Raw genomic sequence first — 18514 nt, 5'->3', positions numbered from 1 at the left:
CCTCTCATCCCGGCTGTCTACTCCCTCATTCATCTTGATCGCCTCTCAAAGCGCTGTTTTGTAGCAATGTTTTGTAAGGATCATCTTGAACTATGACAGTCTCAGTCAATAAATATGGACTTCTGTGAATCACTTCAAATTAATTTAACTAATTATAAATCAACTCCTTTATTTTGTTATACAGGCCACCTGACGGCAACAAAGTAACTTTTACTCATCAATTAAATTAACCTCTATTTGTAATCTCTTGTATTTCAACTAAATGTTTAGTTTTAGGTGGTTTTAATTTAAGGGCCAACCTCCTTCAGGACACTTATGTGGAATAATTTTCTACTGATTTTCCTTATATAAACAATGTCCCAACTCATGCAGAAAGCCATGCTCTTGGCAGGGCACTAGCTTAAAATACCAATACTCAATTTATATCGACATCAAACTTAGGCTGTATGGACAATTCAGCAGTTAATTTTCTTTGAACTTATTAAAAACTATTCAACCTACTACATTACATGCATTAGCATCTGAATTTTTCTCCAATCAATAAAATAATGCTTTTGAAGGGCTAGCCCTGCCTGTTGGCTATGAAGTGAAGGCAGACCTATATAATCATTTACTATCAAACATCATTGATTGTGCAGTTCCTACCAAATGTATACTACTTAATTCCAAACCTTTGTGCTCAGAAGGGCTAAGCAAAAATGGGGTAAATCTCAATCTGAAACTGATACATTTGCTCTTCACAGTATTAGGAAAGACTATAAAACAGCAATTACTAATTCAAAAAGATTATTTTTATCCTGATGAAATTAAAGCTGCAAATAATTCAACTATGAACATTTTTAGAATATCAAAAAACTTGAAAATAAAACAAACAGCATCATTACCAGATAATCAAAATACTTTATACTGGGTTCAGAATATTCACAATATATTTGAACAAAAAAATCTCTCCAGTTCGCTCAGAAATAACTCGTTCTCTCCCATTATCACATCCCCTTTCATATCCTGTCAATGATTTTTTGGTCTCCCCCTTCCCGGTGCTCCATTTGTGTCCAGTAGCCTACATCAGAGCTTATAGACATAGTTAACTCGATGAATCCTACATCCTGGCCAAGTAGCCCTTGCCTGACAAATAGCATAATTCAGCCCTCTCCCTTTTTTGTCATCTTTGTTAATGAAGCTTTAGCTCAGAGTTCTGTGCCTAATAGTCTCAAACAGGCCTGGAACACTCCTCTACTTAAGAAATCATCCCTTGTTCCAGATCTACTGATTGGCAATGGTCCAATTGCCCATAGTCCTTTTCTGGCAAACATGTTGGAAACATTTGGGTAAACTGTAAGGGAGGCATGTTATCACAAGTATGACACTGACACAAAAGGTACAATATTTAAAAGCTTTATTCAATTCTCTAGGGTTTGGAAAAAGCCCTACTTTGCCCTATAGCTAAAATGGGAGTAGTCTCTACTATCAAATAATAAAGAAAACACAGTCCTAGTTGAGTCCGTCAAATCAAAATGGCCTATGCTAACAAAACCTAATGCCTGCCCTATCGGTCATACAAAAAGTGTGTAAAGGGGAATATGTATGCAAAGGAAAATCAGTGTTGGAATATAAAGAATCAAAGTGGCTGAGCTAGCTCTCCTCCCCACGTTGGATAGCACAGAGTCAGGCAGTCCTCGTAAACAAGAGGACACACTCTGGCTCAGGTTCTCAAAACAAAGCAGTTCAAAACGTGGATCAAGGCCCGCCTGGCCTTCCACGTTGAAGTCACTTTTTCCAGCGTTCCAAAAGTTCTTTCACAGTTCAACAATAGAGTTCACAGTTCAACCCAAAAGTTCACACAGATTGGGCGCGGACATCTCAAAGCAAAAGTTCACGTATATCTCCCTCAGTTGGGCTCGGACCTTTCGGAGCAAAAGTTCATGTAGGTCCCCCTCGGTCGGGCTCAGACACTTTAAAGCAAAAGTTCATGTAGGTCTTCCTTGGACCTTTCACTCACTCACACTTGCAGGGGTTCCCTTCCCCAAGTTTTATTCACATTTGTTAGGGGTTTCCTTCCACTAACTTATCACACTTCCGGTCTCCCTCAGTCGGGCTCGGACCTTTTCCTGATGTCGAAGACTTTCGAATGTGCAAAGTTTTTACTATAGTCCTTCGCAGGACCACGTCGACTTTCTCTTTACTCGCACTCTTGTGTCATTTGCCCCAATGTTTCTTGGTCTGTGTAGTTCAATATCATTAGCACAAGAGTTCAATATTCACTTTCCACTTCCCCTTTTGCTGGGGTCAATCCTGATCATCACACTTTTTAAAGTTTATTCACTTTGTGGCTTTATAACAAAAACAATTCACCTTTCGCTGAGACCTTCAAGTGGGCTACTTCCTTTCGCAGGACCACTCCACTACTCTGTATCATGGACTTCACAGTTATCAGTAATTTTAAAGTTCACCACAGGCCTGCTTTTCTTTGCGTCTGATCCTCACGCATACAGCCTTCAACTGTAAGATATATTTCTGTCACTTCAATCTCTCCTTAACACACATCAGTCTTTCATCTCGCTCTCCAACTTACTGGCTGTGTGCATTTCTTTCTTGTCTTTGTCATTTTAATTCATGAGTCAAGATTAAAACCACAGGCCTGGCCTCTGTCGTTCACCCGGGATTGTCGCTGGTGCCTTTGCGACACAATCAAATCTTCTTGTCTGGGATTTGGCCTTGTCTGCGTATCTCTTACAGTTTTTTGGAGGCAACACCCTCCTGCAGGGAACTCCTGGGTTTCTTTACTCATGGTTCTCATCCCTCGATCCGTCGCTCTGCTCCAGTAGGTTCGCCTTCACCCTGGAGGTTCTGCTGCTTCTCATGTTCCACCGGGCTCAGAGTGTGTCTCTACGTGTGGGGAGAGCTAATGGGTATCAGATGTATGTGATGGAAGTCAAGTCCCTGACTTTGCATTAACCGATTAGCGGGTCATGTCCAATGAGATGTGCAATGGTTAGTCTTGTTACTCTCAGTCTCCCTCAGCCCAGTGTTTGTGTAGAAAAGGGGGCAGGGGGCTGGACATCAAAGAATCCCATGAAATAGGAGGGGTCATGGGTACGGGAAAGGGGGAGAATACCGCGTCTCACCATCTGTCGCATCACCCCCACTCTCCAAAGACCCCTTCCCAGGGGATCATCCCGCACTGATCCACCTCCCAGGGTCTGCGTCCAAAGGTGATGACCATGCCCTGGCCACCTGAGAGAGAGATCGCCGGGGACTAGTAGCTGAGACTTCCTTTGGTTTCTCACAAAACACACCCCACATATTTCTTGAATCACATTCCCTTTTGGGTGAATGGCAGTCTGGGTTTAGACCAGGCCATGACAGTGAAACTGCCCTGGCCGATGCACACAACCAGCTTGTTTGGAAGACTGACGACCGTTCGGACTCATTGTTAGTCTTACTCAATTTAAATGCAGCTTTCAATGTCCTCCAACATGGTTCCATGGCAACGGCATTGGATAAAGCCACCCTCTGGTTCTCTTCTTTACTATCCACCAAAACTTGCTACACCACTTACGCAAGCTATACCACTAGTCTGACTATCAACAAATTCTTCATTCCCCAAGTATTTGCTCTTTCTCTGTTACTTTTTTAGTATATATCTGAAACCTTTCCATGATTTGTTCTGATATTCGAATGTGGGTTTTCCCTCCTATGCATATGATTCACAATTGTATTATAAGCTCCATGGAATTTCCAGGCTCGATAGCTTGCATCTTGATTCAATTGTAACCCCTTTTAAACATTGGCCGACAGAAAACTGTCTTAGTTTGATGCTCAAAGGACAGAAGTGGTTTAAATTCCTGTACATAAAAACAGAAACTCCCCAAAATCTATGAATTCTACTTTGGCGGTTGTCTCTCTTCTACTAACCATAGTAATCCAAGCAAAAACCTTAGCGGTGGTTATTGACCCTTTTGTGCCAAAGAACCTTCAGGTACACACAGTGATTAGCAGCTCCAGTTACTTATTAGACTTTTTCGGCAACTTGGTGCACACCTTACTGATGATAAATCAGGTACTACCACTAGAGTGAGCCAAACCTGATTAAGCTAATGCTGTTTTAATGGGAGCTGTCCACTACTTGATGTATCAGCTTCAGAAGACAGTGCACATGTGTGTGGTGAAAATAGTCAGGGCAAGAATTAAACTTGAACTGGCTACCCTAGTTTTTTAGTCTCTAAACACTGTATTGAAATACCAGTCTTCCCAAATTGTTTTAATAAACCAACTCCTCCGAGATTCAATCTAAAATTCACTGGGAGTGATTTAATGTGGAACACACTGTCCCAAGCTATTTGATTGTTTCCTAGGCTTTCGATGTTAAAGAAATGCCTTAACACTTCCTTTTTAACAATTATTTTCTTCATGTACTTCATCTTGTGCACTTCGAGGAGCATGGGTGGGGCAGTTAGTGGCAAAGAACTTGACGAAGGTGTCATCAACCGGAGTTAGGAAAGATACCCCTACTCAGCATTTCATGTCAGCCGGTCTGTTGAAAAAGTGCCTAAATTGATGTCTACCGGCACTTTACTGGACCGGCCGACTACAGGATTGACAGTGGGGCACCTGTGTTACCTCCAGCTAAGAGCGACCGGCAAAAAAGCTGTCATTACCGGCACCAGTATTGCCAGTGCCAGTAATTATGGCAAATCCCCTCATGGAGTCCTATAGGACTCCATGAATTGAGATTAACACTGTCACACCAGCACCCATAATGCAGCGGCAATGCCGCTAGGCTGGGTGCTGGAAACTGTAACATTTGTCGGCATTGTGGCCGCTCTACCACCAGGATATCGGCAATGTTATAATGAGGCTAACTGCCTCAACTGCTTGTTTTCCTCCATTTCCTCCTTATTGTAATCTGTAAGGGCCAGATCAAGGGAATGCTCTTCCAAAGCAACATATCTAGGCCCATCCAGTCTTACTGAACTTGAAAGGTGAAACAGGGTTTTGATGGTTTTAGCGTGGTGTGTTTTTGGGATCATACGGGGGAGAAGTGTGTTGGGTACAGAGGAATACTGTTTTTAAATTAGAGTTAGGCCTGCCGGTAGTTCACTGCCCCTACCGGCAGACTCTGGGTATGCCGGTCAGGAAAAGGTGCCGGTACACATTGTTACCGGCACCTTTTTCCAGACTAGCATACTCATAATGAAGGCCTATAACAATCAACATGACTCCTTTCTGTCCACGTGTCATTGCTGGCTCCTCGCAGAATGCACCCCTGTACTTACTACAACTCAACCATCAGCAGTCAAATATTACCCCAAAGCACAGGAAATCATGCACATGCCTCAGAGATCCTCAACCTTGGACTGTGACATATCGCAATACCCTTTAGTGCCGCACAACAGTAAGTGTTTTATGTGCATCTTTGAGTGCATCCTCACCTTCTCGCAGCACTCCACAGCTTGCATATACTCCTTCAATTTGATATTGCACATAGCTAGGTTCAGGAAAGCTGCCAACAGGAAACCCTGGGAGGTTTTCCGCTCAGCTTCAGACAAGCCATATTCCATTTCTAGCCAGGATACGATCTTGCTGTACTGGATGACCGCCTGCATATATTTGCCCGCCTGGAAGAATGCACAAAGGAAAGTGGTGCAGGAGTTAAAGAGGGGGAAGTGTTGACAGCTGAATAGCAATTTCATACAGTGAAACCCAATCCAAGGCAGCCCGTCCCATTCTGGTACTTTAACCTACCTCGCTTGGCAGGTTTACATTTGGAGGGTGAAGGGGGAGAGTGAATTGAATAGATATGCCTGTTAAATTGAGTTATAAAGCTCTGCGCTGAGCCCATCCCAACTACCCACAATAGCCAACTCAACTCTTTTATGAAAGTTACCCAGTCAGTAGCTGTCATCTATATCCACATCTCTAGCTATTTAGATTGTTATGAATGCCTTCAAAAGATACCTGTCAGGGTGACCCTTTTCCTGATATAATACTAGTTTGAGTTGCTTTTTGGTCCAGTTTATAAGAAATTTGGAAATGTTACAGTGTGATACAATCCCCTGCTTGGTGCGAGGTGCTGACAAGGCGGTAAAATAAGGGGCCAGGTCCCACCCCTCTGCTCTTTTGGATATTAGACACAGGGGAGGTATACAGGGTAATCCTTTGCGCTTAGCAAAGGTTACTCACTCACAAGCTACACCCCCCACAATTACGCAGCTCTAAGGGAAGGGTTTTCAGATTGGATTTACCCCAATCACATTCTCAGTAGAGGCCACTCTGCTGAGACCATTCCTATACGGGGATTGGGAGAGGATCATCTACTCCCCATCATAGAAAAGGAGATGGCCCTTTAAAGAGCCATACAGCCAGTTGCAAATATTTCAGCACTAGATCTCCCAGAATCTCTTTCTGCCCTGCTCCAACTTCCCACATTAAACCTTTATCAGAGGTCACCCTCATAAAGAACAAGTACTTTGAGGAATCAAAGAAGACAAATATAACTCAGGGAAGCCAACATTCTCTCCACGCAAGTCCCTTTAACAAGCCCAATCAACTTATAATCTTGCAGAAGCCCAGAAACACATAGAACAATTTTTCACTAATGATTCAGAGATCTGCAGGATTTGCTGACCTGGTACTAGAACTGTGGCCCTCCGACACAAGTACACTGCATGTTTCGAAGGTCGCAGTAGCTGTAGACTTGCGACTTGATCTGCGAAAATGTCAAAATGAGGGAAGGAGCCCACCAAGCACCTTTCTGTCACCCACAAAACCCAGGGGAGGAGTTTAAAGGAAAGGAGATGCCAGATTTATATTTTACAGCCATACTTACTTTGTGTACATAAGTGGGAAGATTGCATGCATCAAACATGCAGAGAGAAGCAGGACAGCAAAGTGGCTAATGCAGTTGGGCCCACCACAGTGACATTAACATCTGTAAATGCTGATACAGCGCTGATGAGTGGGCATTTACAGATTTTGGGTGGACCTTGCCCACTCAGGCTCTACCCTCTGTAAAGTAAAAGTCCAGATGGCTGTCCAAGCTCTTATAGCGTCTATCCCATTAAGCATCCCCTTTATACCCTCACAGGAAGGAAGTCGCCTCAGCCAATCCCAGTGGAATACTCCTCTGCAATTACAGCTGTAAGCAACTGCTTCAGAATCCACCCCAGGGGAGTGACCAGGCCACTATAAAAGCAGCTTCAAACCCAGCCAGTGTGTGGGTTGCTGAAGAGGAGTACTGAGGGCAGTTGGAGAGTGTTGGAAAAGCAGCATAATGAGCAGTATGGAGCTGAGGAGTGGGGAGACTGGAAGAGCATAGTCTGGTGAATAACTGGTGACATCATTGATGGGAAGAAAAAGATCAAGAGAGCTGGGGCAGAGTAGAAGAAAGGGCGGTGAGCAGAGACGTTTTTGAGGAGGAAGGATTGAAATCAAGGAGAATGTTAGAGGGATATTGGAGGTTGTGGGGGAACTAAAGGAGGAGGCAGAGGAGTTGAAGGAAGAGGTTGAAGAGTTGAAGGAGCAGAGAGAATCATGACCAATGTTAGGAGGTTGGTTAAGAATGTTGCAATAGTTAAGGAGGATGTGAGAACCGAATTGGAGAAGGTTGTGGCATAATTGGAAGGAGGTTGTTAAGGTACTGGGCAGGGGCTGAAACATCAGGAAGTGGAAGGTAGGAGTGGGATATCTGGAACGGAAGAGGGATAAGATGAGAAAGTAATGACTGGTTATCTGAAGGGGGAAGGTTCAATCTTGGAGGAGGAGGTAAATAGATTTTCAGGAAGAGGTACGAAGCCCGAGAAAACTAGTACATCATAAAAGAGGAAGGTCAAAGGAGGGAACCCCCCAAATGAGGGCACTGGTTTAGAAGAGAGTCCCTGATCCAAAGGGTAGAAATCCATGATGGAAGTAGTTGAGAGAGCGTTGAGTGGCAAAGGAAAGGGCAGAGGCAGCTGAGGGGCTAGGGTGCATGTGTGGACCTTCAGGCTTGGGCTTGTCAGCCAGTTACTCACATTGCTGACCCAGAGACCTTGTTCTCACCAAATCTGATCCACGTGAGAAAGCTACAACCTTGGTAGAATCTCAGCTACATCTACCGGAGGTCGTTTAGACAACACCCAGGGTAACCTGGAATCCGATAGTGCCGTGCAGTTTTATGAACAATCTAGAAAAGGCCTAAGCAGGGTATTTGGGACCTTTGCAAGCAAACTTGCACCTAGGGACGTTTAGTGAGAATAAAAAGCAAAGACCATATTGTTTTTTTGGTACGCCTTCAAACCAAGAGCATCTTTATTCCATAGTACTGTCCTAATAAACACCCTTGAATCATAATCGTATTGTTGTGTCAGTTGATCCTGGTGGACAACCTGCCACCTGTAACAAAAGGGCTACAGAATGTATATGCATCCCAAATAAATAAGATTTTAAATTCTTGAATACATAATTGTGTAAGCCCTTCTACTAAGAATGAAAATGGTTCAAATAACGTGTTCTATTTGCGGCTTCCAACTCAGGAGGGTCTAAAACAAACTCACATGTACCTTTCACAGAGGAGAACTATCTATTTGCATATCGGTCTGTTCCTACACACCTGGGCACTCCAAATATAAAGTATTGCCATAGTCCAGCTGAGCAGAAACCAAAGCCAGGACTCCGGTAGCTCTACAACCAGGGGACAACAAAGGAAGAATGTTCATAGTGAAAAAGCAGTTACTTGTAAATGCATTCTCGTAGAGAATTAGAGAGAGATCATGGTGAAACAGAAACTCAGGTAATGAACACGGGGGATAGGAAGAGAGGCTTGGTTAATCTCCTGGTGCGATAAGTGGGATTCCCAAAGGTTGGCACACCCCCTGATGACCATCAGCACTGTCTTGCCTGTATAGAGCAATGCTAATATCTGGCTATTCACAGCTCCGGGCCAGTATACACTCTCTGAACAGATGTTGACTGGTCCTCTACCATGGTTAGCTCTTTTCAGCATCTTGATATCACTAGCATATAAGTAAAGGAGAAAACTATAGCTGTGAATGAAATGAAACAAGGGACACAGGTAAAGGTTAAAGAGAAGAGAGGACCCTTTGGTACTCCGCACTGAAGCGGAAAAACAAAAGACAAGTGAGGGTAAAGAATTGCAGTTCAACTCTCCCGGGAAGAACGGAAGCAGGCCAGTACTTCATTCTAGATGACTAGAAAAATAGAATGGTCAACAGTATCAACGGCTATTGCAGATCTAACGTGTTTGAGCTGTGGTACTATGGACATCAGAGACTGGGCAGAGGGCATTGAATGGGGCTACCTTGTTATTTATGTATAATATAGCTTTCATGCCCTGCCACAAGGGAGTACATGGCCGGTAGCAGCCTCCCAGCTGGAGCTAAGGAAGGCATGTGCAAATCGAAGGCCTACACTTGGGCTGTGCGCCATTACCGGTCACGTCGACTGACTGGCAGGGCATGAACGCTTTTCGCACGTGGGATTCATCCATGGTGCGAATAGCTTTCATAATTTTTCATCAGTAGGTACACGCTGCTTGTGCTGCCAATTGCTCGATGAAAAATGGAAAGAAAAAAAAAAGATGTCTGCCGCTTCAAGTCCCCTTTCCATGTCTATGGTGGTGGCCAGATGGGAGGAGCTCTGGGACTGGAGCACAATACTACAGTCCTGCAAGTAAGTGGAGGGGGTGGAGAGGGGAATCGGATCATTTTCTTTGGGGGGAGGGGTCAACAGGAAGAGGACCCTGTTGCCTCCCCTCATTGAAGAAAAGGGAAAAAAGCACCACCGAGAAGGGCCTCGAATGGCTGGGACAGCAGGCGGGCATTGTGTATTCTCGCCTGCTGTTCCAGCCACCTGATTGGCTGAGCGCCCTCCTCCGGGTGCGAATGTGATATTTAAAATGAAACCTTTCACATACAAATTCAGACAGATAAACTTGTGCAATTAGGCAGTATTACAAAAAATAATTAAAAAAAGTACACAGCAAACTTTACTAAAAAGGATTCCTAAAAATCTGACTACAGCAATGATAAAAGAAATCTGATTTGGATCTTGCTCCTATTATTTTGTGGGTTAAAAAAAGATTAAAATGAAATCTTAAAAATTGTCTAGTAATCTGAAATGGAAATTTAGTAAGGTACAGAGTGATGCAGTCTAGTTTTTTCACTGTCAAGCCAATTTGATTAAAAGTTTTATATTTCGAAACATCATTTTGAGTTTTACACCAATCGAGTAGGCACAATTTTTTTTTAACTTCTATGGTTCTGGTAGATAAACTATCCAAAGATGTGTTAATGCCCATTGACTGCGTTTGAACGTGAAAATACCACAGTGACAATTTTTTCATAATACAGCCGTCCATGGTTAAATTGAAACTGCAGAATAGAGAGTTTTTAGGTTTAAACATCTTGGTACACGGGCTACTGGTACTGATTCTGTACCTCTAGATGGAAAAAATCCTGTCTTAAAAGGATCAAGGGCTTAAGTGGCATCTAGCTGGCTGTGGAGCAAAGGGAAAATTAAAAACTCAAACAGCTTAGTTATTTTTAGGAGCAAAGAAATGGGGCAGTAATTCTTAAAATGGTGGGATAGACAAGGGGCTTGTTAAGATGAGGAACCAAAACAGCTGACAGTACAGTAGGAATCAAGGTATTTAGTACATTAATCAGTGGAAGATATATAGAGTCTATATACAATTATAGAGTCCTGACATGAAGGTCTAGTGGTGAGCAAGATTTCAGATGAGAAAGCAGGAACATCACCTCCTGCTGAGTGAGTGTGGGAAGCGCAGTCCAGGTAACATGGGGAAAAGCAGAACTGGAGTTCTGGTCAGAGACTAGTTATTCCTATGAATGGCAGGAGCAAAAATGACATTGTAAATTTTAATTTGGCCCTCAAAGAAGAACAAGAGCGCATTTAATAGGGCTTGAGAGAGAACGAAAGAGGCACACAATGGTAAAGGGGCAAGTTCCATTTGCATTGTAAGCATCTCTTTGTGGGTATTGGGGTCTGATGTAGTTCTATTGCTAAAATGGTGAACTATAGTTTAAGAATATCCTGATAATAAGATTGGAAAGACATTCAATAGGAGAACGAATCCAGGGTCAGATAGTGATGTCACCAGCAGAGTCCGAGTGTGTGATCTTCTTAAAAGTAAGTTTTAAGAGACTCAGCAATCATGGAAACAGATGCCCTAGAAATACTAGCCCCTGCAATTTTCAATGGGGCAACATGATGGCAGCTGCTTTAGCGAGCCAAGTATAAACCTTAGACTACCCCTTTGATGACTTGTCCTATAGAGGATCAAACCATCAATGGGGTCTGTAGCACTACTTTATTTAAGGGTGTTAAAGAGACTCCAGCCCTCCCAATCCAACATCTGAAAAGAGATCTTTTGAAAATAGTGTTGCCCTAATTACTATGTCCAATAATTGCAACAGAAACAGATTAATCCAACACCATATACTGTGTTTCAAGCAAGAAGTCCATCATCAAACAAGTGAAAAAATGGAATCCCACTGTGACATCACTAGAGGTGAGAATAAAAGTGCATGAATAACACCTGTGTGACACTTTTACCAAGGATGCATGGCCCTATGATAGCACTAACATAAGGTATATAGTTTGTAACCACTTGTGGCGATATAGGATAGTTTTGCTTGTTCTTTCTCTTGAATAATCCTCACACCTTGAAGTAGGTGGCTCCTTTGTCCTTGACCACGGCAGCTTGCAGCAATTTCTCTTTGGTGTCCATTTCCCATGACTCTTTGGCCTGCAGAGAAAGTTAGAGAGACATATTAGGAAGAGGATCTGTCACAAATACATATCAACTGGGGATTCTCCCATATAACGGCATATACCAAAACAGCTGATAGCAGGTATGTGGATGAGGGAATCTTACAGGAGGCATGTGGTATGAAAGGCCGTTAATAGTACAAAAACATGAATAGCTGCTGTGGTGGGTCAGAAGAAGGACGCGGACACTGTGGTGACATTTCCACTAGTTATTTATTAAATGATAAGAGGCCTATCTTTCCCTATTGCTGTGCGTGTGTTGCCTGCTTATATAAATAACCAAGGGGCTTTTCAGTCATCAGAAAGTCTCAAATGAAACAATCCGCTGTCCAAAAACTAGTTCTAGCTGACCCTACCACTATTCTAACCAAGTCAAATAAGATTGTGAGGATGCCTCCCTCCTGATTATGTTAAGGCAATGTCTCTCCTTTTCTTCCAAACTCCTTGTTAGTAAGCTATTTTTAATAGTTTCTTGTCACTTTCTGTATCACAGTTGGACAGAGAGAAGTAACAGTTTTAGGTACTGGCTCATTTGAAGTTTGAGTCGGCTTCCTGATAGTAGGTGACTCCACAGGGGATGTAGACGTGGCAACCTGCATAATTGCAGGGATCGGGATGCGCGTTGTCAGAGGCACATGCAGAGTTCTTAGGATGGCCACAGGAGGGCCTGTGTTGTCCAAGTCTTGAAAAAATGAGCATATGTCAGTGTTTTTGGCTGATTTTACTGACGAGCAGGAGAAATTCTGGCTTACACGAGAAAGTGGGGTGGAACATTTCACATTACGTTCTTGTTTCCGAGAAGAGTGGTCAGAAGTCTTTTGATTATTGAGGTTCATATGTGGGAGGACCGGAGGAGGCATGCCACGTTCTCAAGGTGAATAAGCCATGTTCCATTAGATCACCAAGGGGGAAACAACTACTACAATAAATTTAGCGAAGCCAAGCACAAGTAGGGAAGAAAACCGCGCTGCCGCGTCGCTGAACGCGGCGAAGCAGGCAAGCAGTACTTCTCTGGTACTTCGCTTCGGTGCGCGCGCGAGCTGGATTTTGTAGCTACATGCCCAAGGGGGCGGGGCTTCACAATTTAAGAAGCTTTTAAACGTAAATACAAGCCTAAAAAAGATCTGTGTAACAAAAAAGGGGCAAGTATGTTAGAGCAATGTTCAGAAGTGGATCATCAGTCTATTAGAAGTCTCGGCGTACAAGTATACCATAGTACAGATGAACAGGATTCAGGTCCACGAGGAAAGAGACAGAGTCAGCGGCCAAGCGGTACTTCTCCGGTACTTCACTTTGGTGCGCACGCAAGCTGAATTTTGTAGATACACGCCCAAGGAGGCAGGGCTTCACAATTTAAGAAGTTTATAAACATAAATACAAGCCCAAAAAAGATCGTAGTACAGATGAACAGGATTCAGGTCCACGAGGAAAGAGACAGAGTCAGCGGCCAAGCGGTACTTCTCCGGTACTTCACTTTGGTGCGCACGCAAGCTGAATTTTGTAGATACACGCCCAAGGAGGCAGGGCTTCACAATTTAAGAAGCTTATAAACATAAATACAAGCCCAAAAAAGATCGTAGTACAGATGAACAGGATTCAGGTCCACGAGGAAAGAGACAGAGTCAGCGGCCAAGCGGTACTTCTCCAGTACTTCGCTTCGGTGCGCGAAGGACATTTTTAAAGAGTGTATCTGCAGCACACTCTCAGTCAGCTTCTCCACATATTCCTCAGCACTGATTTAAAAGATCTGAAAGCGAAGTATGTTCTAATGGTAAAGATTAGGAGGCCAAAGAAGCACACTTGCATAACAGACTGAGCATAGTATGTGTGTGTCAGTGATGAACGTAAAATACAAATGGCCTGGCTACTTAAAAATGGATGTAGAAGGATGGGTTAATTAAAGGAGGATTTGGATCCTGAGTGCAAAAATCTTCCATATAAGATTAGGTCAAGGTTGTAGGAGAAATGTGTAAAATTCTCTCTACAGTAGCAAACCACTGTCGCTGAGGAACAAAGTACTGAGAAGCATTGAAATCTGTGTCTGTGAGGTCTGAGAGCATAGATGGTTCACCCCTTGGTATCGAGAATTCCTGAAATGAAGCAAGCACCATAGGACACTGGGATGAGGAACTGATTAGTACCAGCAGGGAAGAACTTTCTCTCAATTGCAAAGAGTTTTGCACACTTCTTCAGCATGGGGTCTGGCATGGATTCACATGCTCATGAATATTCCCTGTCGTCAGGCTGGGAATCCTCAGTTTCGCTTTAGCCTGAAAACTGCTTGTCTCCTCTATAACCAATCACTGTCCTTTGAGTCATACTGGCCCCACACATTGCCAGCCGTCTCCCTAACATCCACCTCTAGTGGCCATCTTCAGATTTTTACCACAAAATTTAATGTCGGTCAGGAGTCGTCTCACTTTGCTCGTCGAGTATTGTGATATTTTTCAAGTTCTTGGGATACATTTTCATAGTTTTTCTCCTATTGTTTTCATCGTCGACTGTCGCAGTTGAATGCCGGCAGCAGGGAACAGCTGTCAGCTAAGATCTAAATCCATTGTCGGATCATCTCTGCAAGTTTCGGAAGGCCCAGGCTTGGGGCATGTGATAAATGTGGCCAGAATAACATCTACACTGAAGTTCAGCACCTCAAGTCCCTGTATTGTCTGCATCCAGACCACGATGAGGACTGATGCGAGATCTGCCACGGATTTCAAGTGGAGATGAAGGGGGACTGCTATTGCAGGTTAGTGGTGTGGCTCAAGGAGGGGAATGCCTCATCTAGGACCGGCTGGTCCCATGAGCGTGCTCATTCTGAGAAAAAGTGTTTGCAGAAGCCACAGCTCAGAGTTTCTCACTTGAAAAGAGATTGAGGTCCTTTGAGGATGCCCCTTCACAGGGGATCCAAAAGAAGGTGTTACACCAAGCTGTAGATCCCATGAAGGACGCCAGTGGTGGAGGAACCGCCTTTTACCGACACGGCTACTGACACAGAAACTATGGCTATGCATGCAGACGAGTATGATCGCTATGGCCCGGCTGCCAGGGAGCCCCTGGGTGCCGATGAGCCCACCAGGGCTTTGTCCGAGGAGGAGGTTGGCTCTTTCCACACTATGATCTTGAGGGTGTCCTCACTCTTCAGTTTGGTGCCGGAGGAGAAGAAGAAAGAGCGGTTTTTCTTTCAATGCTGTACATCCTCGAGGAACACTGTCATGTCGATCCCTCTGCTGGACGAGGTCTGGGAGGAAGGTTTGTCCCCGATGAAGACACCAAGTACTGCACCCTCAAAAAGAGACTTACTGGATAAGAAGTACAGGGTCATGGACTCGGCCCCCAGTTGCTTGAGATCGTAGCCATCTCCAGACTCTGTGGTGTCTGCCGCTATCAGGAAGCTCTTGTTGAATCCTTCATCCTCCTTAATGGTACCTCCGGACTAGGAGGGAAAGAAGCTTGATGTGGTGGGCAAGCCCATCATTTACACCGCAGCTTCCGCCATCAAGGCCGCCAATGTCCTAGACATCCTGTCTCGCAATGGCAGTGAACTCTGGTATAATGTCATGCATCCTTCATCCCAGTCCTCCCCAGTTCAGTCCTTGCCCACTGTGCCCCAGGCTTTGCCCCACACAAAACACCAGAGAGCACGCTCTTGTAGCTGTCACGTTACCCACCTGCAGCATCAGGGGCTCCAAGGCGCGCACCATTTCTCCGTGCTTGGCGGCTTCCGTGGCGGCTCTGTATGAAGCGGAGCCCCATCATCACAACATACAGAAAGAACGTCTGGCCTGGTAAGCAATCACGTGACATGGTTCCTCGAACTGCTCCTGCTTATGCCTTCCCGTCAAGTGATGCACGCATTGGAACACGTGATCTTCCAAACAGGAAATAAAACAGCTGCTCTCCCGGCAAAGTGTTGCTTCTCAGCTGTTTTACTCTGCGTTTGGCGTTCTTGAGCTTCGGATTGTGTTTTCTGGATTCTACGACTACGGACGATGTATTTTTGACTTCTTTTGCCTTATCCTTCTGCAACCTCGTACCCAGTGATTTCACGGCTAGACCACAAATAGTTTCACAGATTGTGTTTGGTCTTCCCCTTGGTAACTTTGGATAACTTCAGTCTTTGGAACTCAGGCTTCCAGAGCTACGTGCTGCAAGTAGCCCTGGTTCATTGTCTCTGCCTTTCTGCATTCAGGTGCTGCTGGTGGGCTAACTGGTTTCTTTCCTCCAACTCTGGGCCCTTCCCATTCTCCAGCATTATAGAACAGGACAACACACTGATACCCGACCCTCCATCAGATCCTCCCTCTGCTCCTTCAACTGGTAGATGCTTGTTTATTTCATATCACTGGTACTGCAGGGCATTTCTATTTTACTCGTCTGCTTAACCTGCCCATTTTCTTACAGCAGCCACCCGGAGGACTCAGTGTTCATGTTCTTTCACCACCTGTGGCTCTAATCCTAAAACACCCAGTAATTTCTATTTTTCGCTGTTTGTTGCTTAGGGACGGAGGTCCATTACTCTACGCTACAATCAAGTCTTGACATATAAGCTCAGGCCAATTTTAGACTGCTATCCGAACAACAAGAGGCCGATGCCCTATCCCTGTCCCTGTAATAGGAGGGTGAGATGGCCTCGGACCACGCCATCATGTTGGTGCTGAACATTGTGGATTCCGGATTCTACCAGATGGGCAATGGGGTGGCCCTCAGATGCCAGGGTTGGCTGAAAGCCACGAACTTCAGGGCAGATGTCCAGTCCAAGGTAGTGGACACGCCCTTTGATGAGGATCATTTGTTTGGCAAGGCTGTGGAAGAGACGCTTAAAGCTATTAAAACAGATACCGAGACGGCATGCTCGTTGGGGACACTACAGCAGAGGAGGTCATCGTCCTTCGGTCCTTGAAAGGGAAGCCTGGCAGGTCCTCCAAAGCATATACTACTCTCTATCACTAGCCCTCCCAATCCACGACCCAGGAAGCCTACATAGGCTGCTCACAGGCCTACGGCAGCGGAAGCCAGCATTGTCAGCACCCGCAGGCCAGGGCGCAGACACCCAAGCAGGCCTGAACCGGCTGTGGACCCTGGCCCCCACGCTCGAACCCTGGTGGGGGGCCACCTAGCAAACTTTGTCAAACATTGGAACGCCATCACCACAGACAAAAGGGTGCTGGACGTTCTTCTTCAAGGGAACACCACGGCTTCAGTAGCAGAGCATCTATTCCTCAAGGGTGTCCACGTATAAACTTATCTGGACAATTGGCTCATCCGCTCCCGCTCTCACTGTCGAACTAGCAGAAAGTGGAGACCATACGCCTTCTGGCAGAGCTCAGTTTCTCCATCAATTATCCGAAGCCATGCATGGCGCCATCGCAGAAGGCTCTGTTTTTGGGCACCCATCTCAACATGGTTGCATGCCTGGGTACCTACTCAGAGGAGGGGGGGGGGGTTAGCAGCCATCCTGGAGAAGGTGTAGCGCCTGTCCTTGGCGCAATCCACAACAGTACGAGCCATCAAATCTCTGTTGGGCATGTAGTCCTCCTGCACCCATTTCCCTTTTGCAGGCTTCAGATGAGGCCCCTTCAGGAGTTCTGGAGACAGTGGCTGCAGGTCACGGGCACTTGGACGGACAAGATCGCCCTCACCCATGAGTTCTGGCAAGCTCTACAATGGTGGGGAGTATGCCCACATCTCATGCAAGGAGTTCCCTTTCAAACACTGCCATACCAGGCCACAGTCACCACGGATGCCTCTCTGGAAGGGCGGGGGGCTCACACTGGACAGTCGCATGCCAGAGGCCTCTGGCTCCCATAGGAGAACATCAATGTCCTGGAACTCCGAGCAGTCTTCTTGTCCCTCAAATCATTACAACCTCAGCTACGGGGGAAGGTGATGAGTATCTTCACGGACAACATCACCACCATGTTCTACATCCGAAAGCAGGGCAAGACGCGCTCCCATGTGCTCTTCCTGGAAGCCCAGGCCATGTGGTACTGGGCCATTTTCCAGGTGTACCATGCCAACTTTCAACTGGTGGGCACAAAGAACACCATTGCGGACTCGTTCAGCAGGTAGCTGTGGACCTGCCATGAGTGGGAACTTCCATCAGACTCAGGTATCCCTTCTCTTCCGCAAGTGGGGTCAGCCCCAGATTCACCTCTTCTCAATGGTGGCCAATTCCAATTGCCAGAGATTCACCAGCAGGTTTACTCAGCCGAGGAGCCTGAGAGATGCCTTCTTGTTCCAATGGGAGGGGCTCTCTCTGTACACCTTCCCTCCAATTGCACTCCTGCTACGTGTGAGCAACACACTCAGATCAGATAATGTCACTGCAGAGTTATCCTTATTGCTCCATCGTGGCCTCGGCAGATCTGATACCCAAACCTGTGCCCTCTGTCAGTGGCTCCATCCATCCAGCTGCCACAACTTCCCGGTCTTCTCTCCAGAGAAAACAGAACAATACTGCACTGATCCTGCATCAATGAGCCTCACGGCCTGGCTCCTGCAGCCCTACAGTTTGGGTATAAATTCCCTGCCGCTGGAATGTAAGAAGATCCTGGCCAAGGCAACAGCTTCCTCTACATTGTCGTGCTATGGCATAAAAAGTGGAAACGCTTCACAGTGTGGTTGGTGCAGGACTCAGAAGAGTATGTTGCTGCAAATCACAGCTCCGTAGCTCCTTCCGTAATTGCTTTCATTGGCCAAGGCTGTCCCGGGCCATGCCTCCATC

General features: G+C 45.4%; 1 protein-coding gene across 2 annotated transcripts in view; it reads right to left on the bottom strand.

The window, feature by feature from the left end:
• FKBP5 (FKBP prolyl isomerase 5) overlaps nt 1-18514 on the bottom strand; it is a 569315-nt gene that overhangs the window by 109556 nt on the left and 441245 nt on the right. For both annotated transcript variants that reach the window (XM_069633443.1, XM_069633444.1), the window contains 2 exons: nt 11684-11767; nt 5433-5618 (listed from right to left, as the gene is read on the bottom strand). In XM_069633443.1, coding sequence (XP_069489544.1) covers nt 5433-5618; nt 11684-11767 — 270 coding nt within the window. The remainder of the gene's footprint in view (nt 1-5432; nt 5619-11683; nt 11768-18514) is intronic.

This window comes from Ambystoma mexicanum, chromosome 13, assembly GCF_040938575.1.
Source record: "Ambystoma mexicanum isolate Mex_15411 chromosome 13, UKY_AmexF1_1, whole genome shotgun sequence".
Taxonomy (NCBI): Eukaryota; Metazoa; Chordata; class Amphibia; order Caudata; family Ambystomatidae; genus Ambystoma; species Ambystoma mexicanum.
This window is presented reverse-complemented; position numbering and strand designations above follow the sequence as displayed.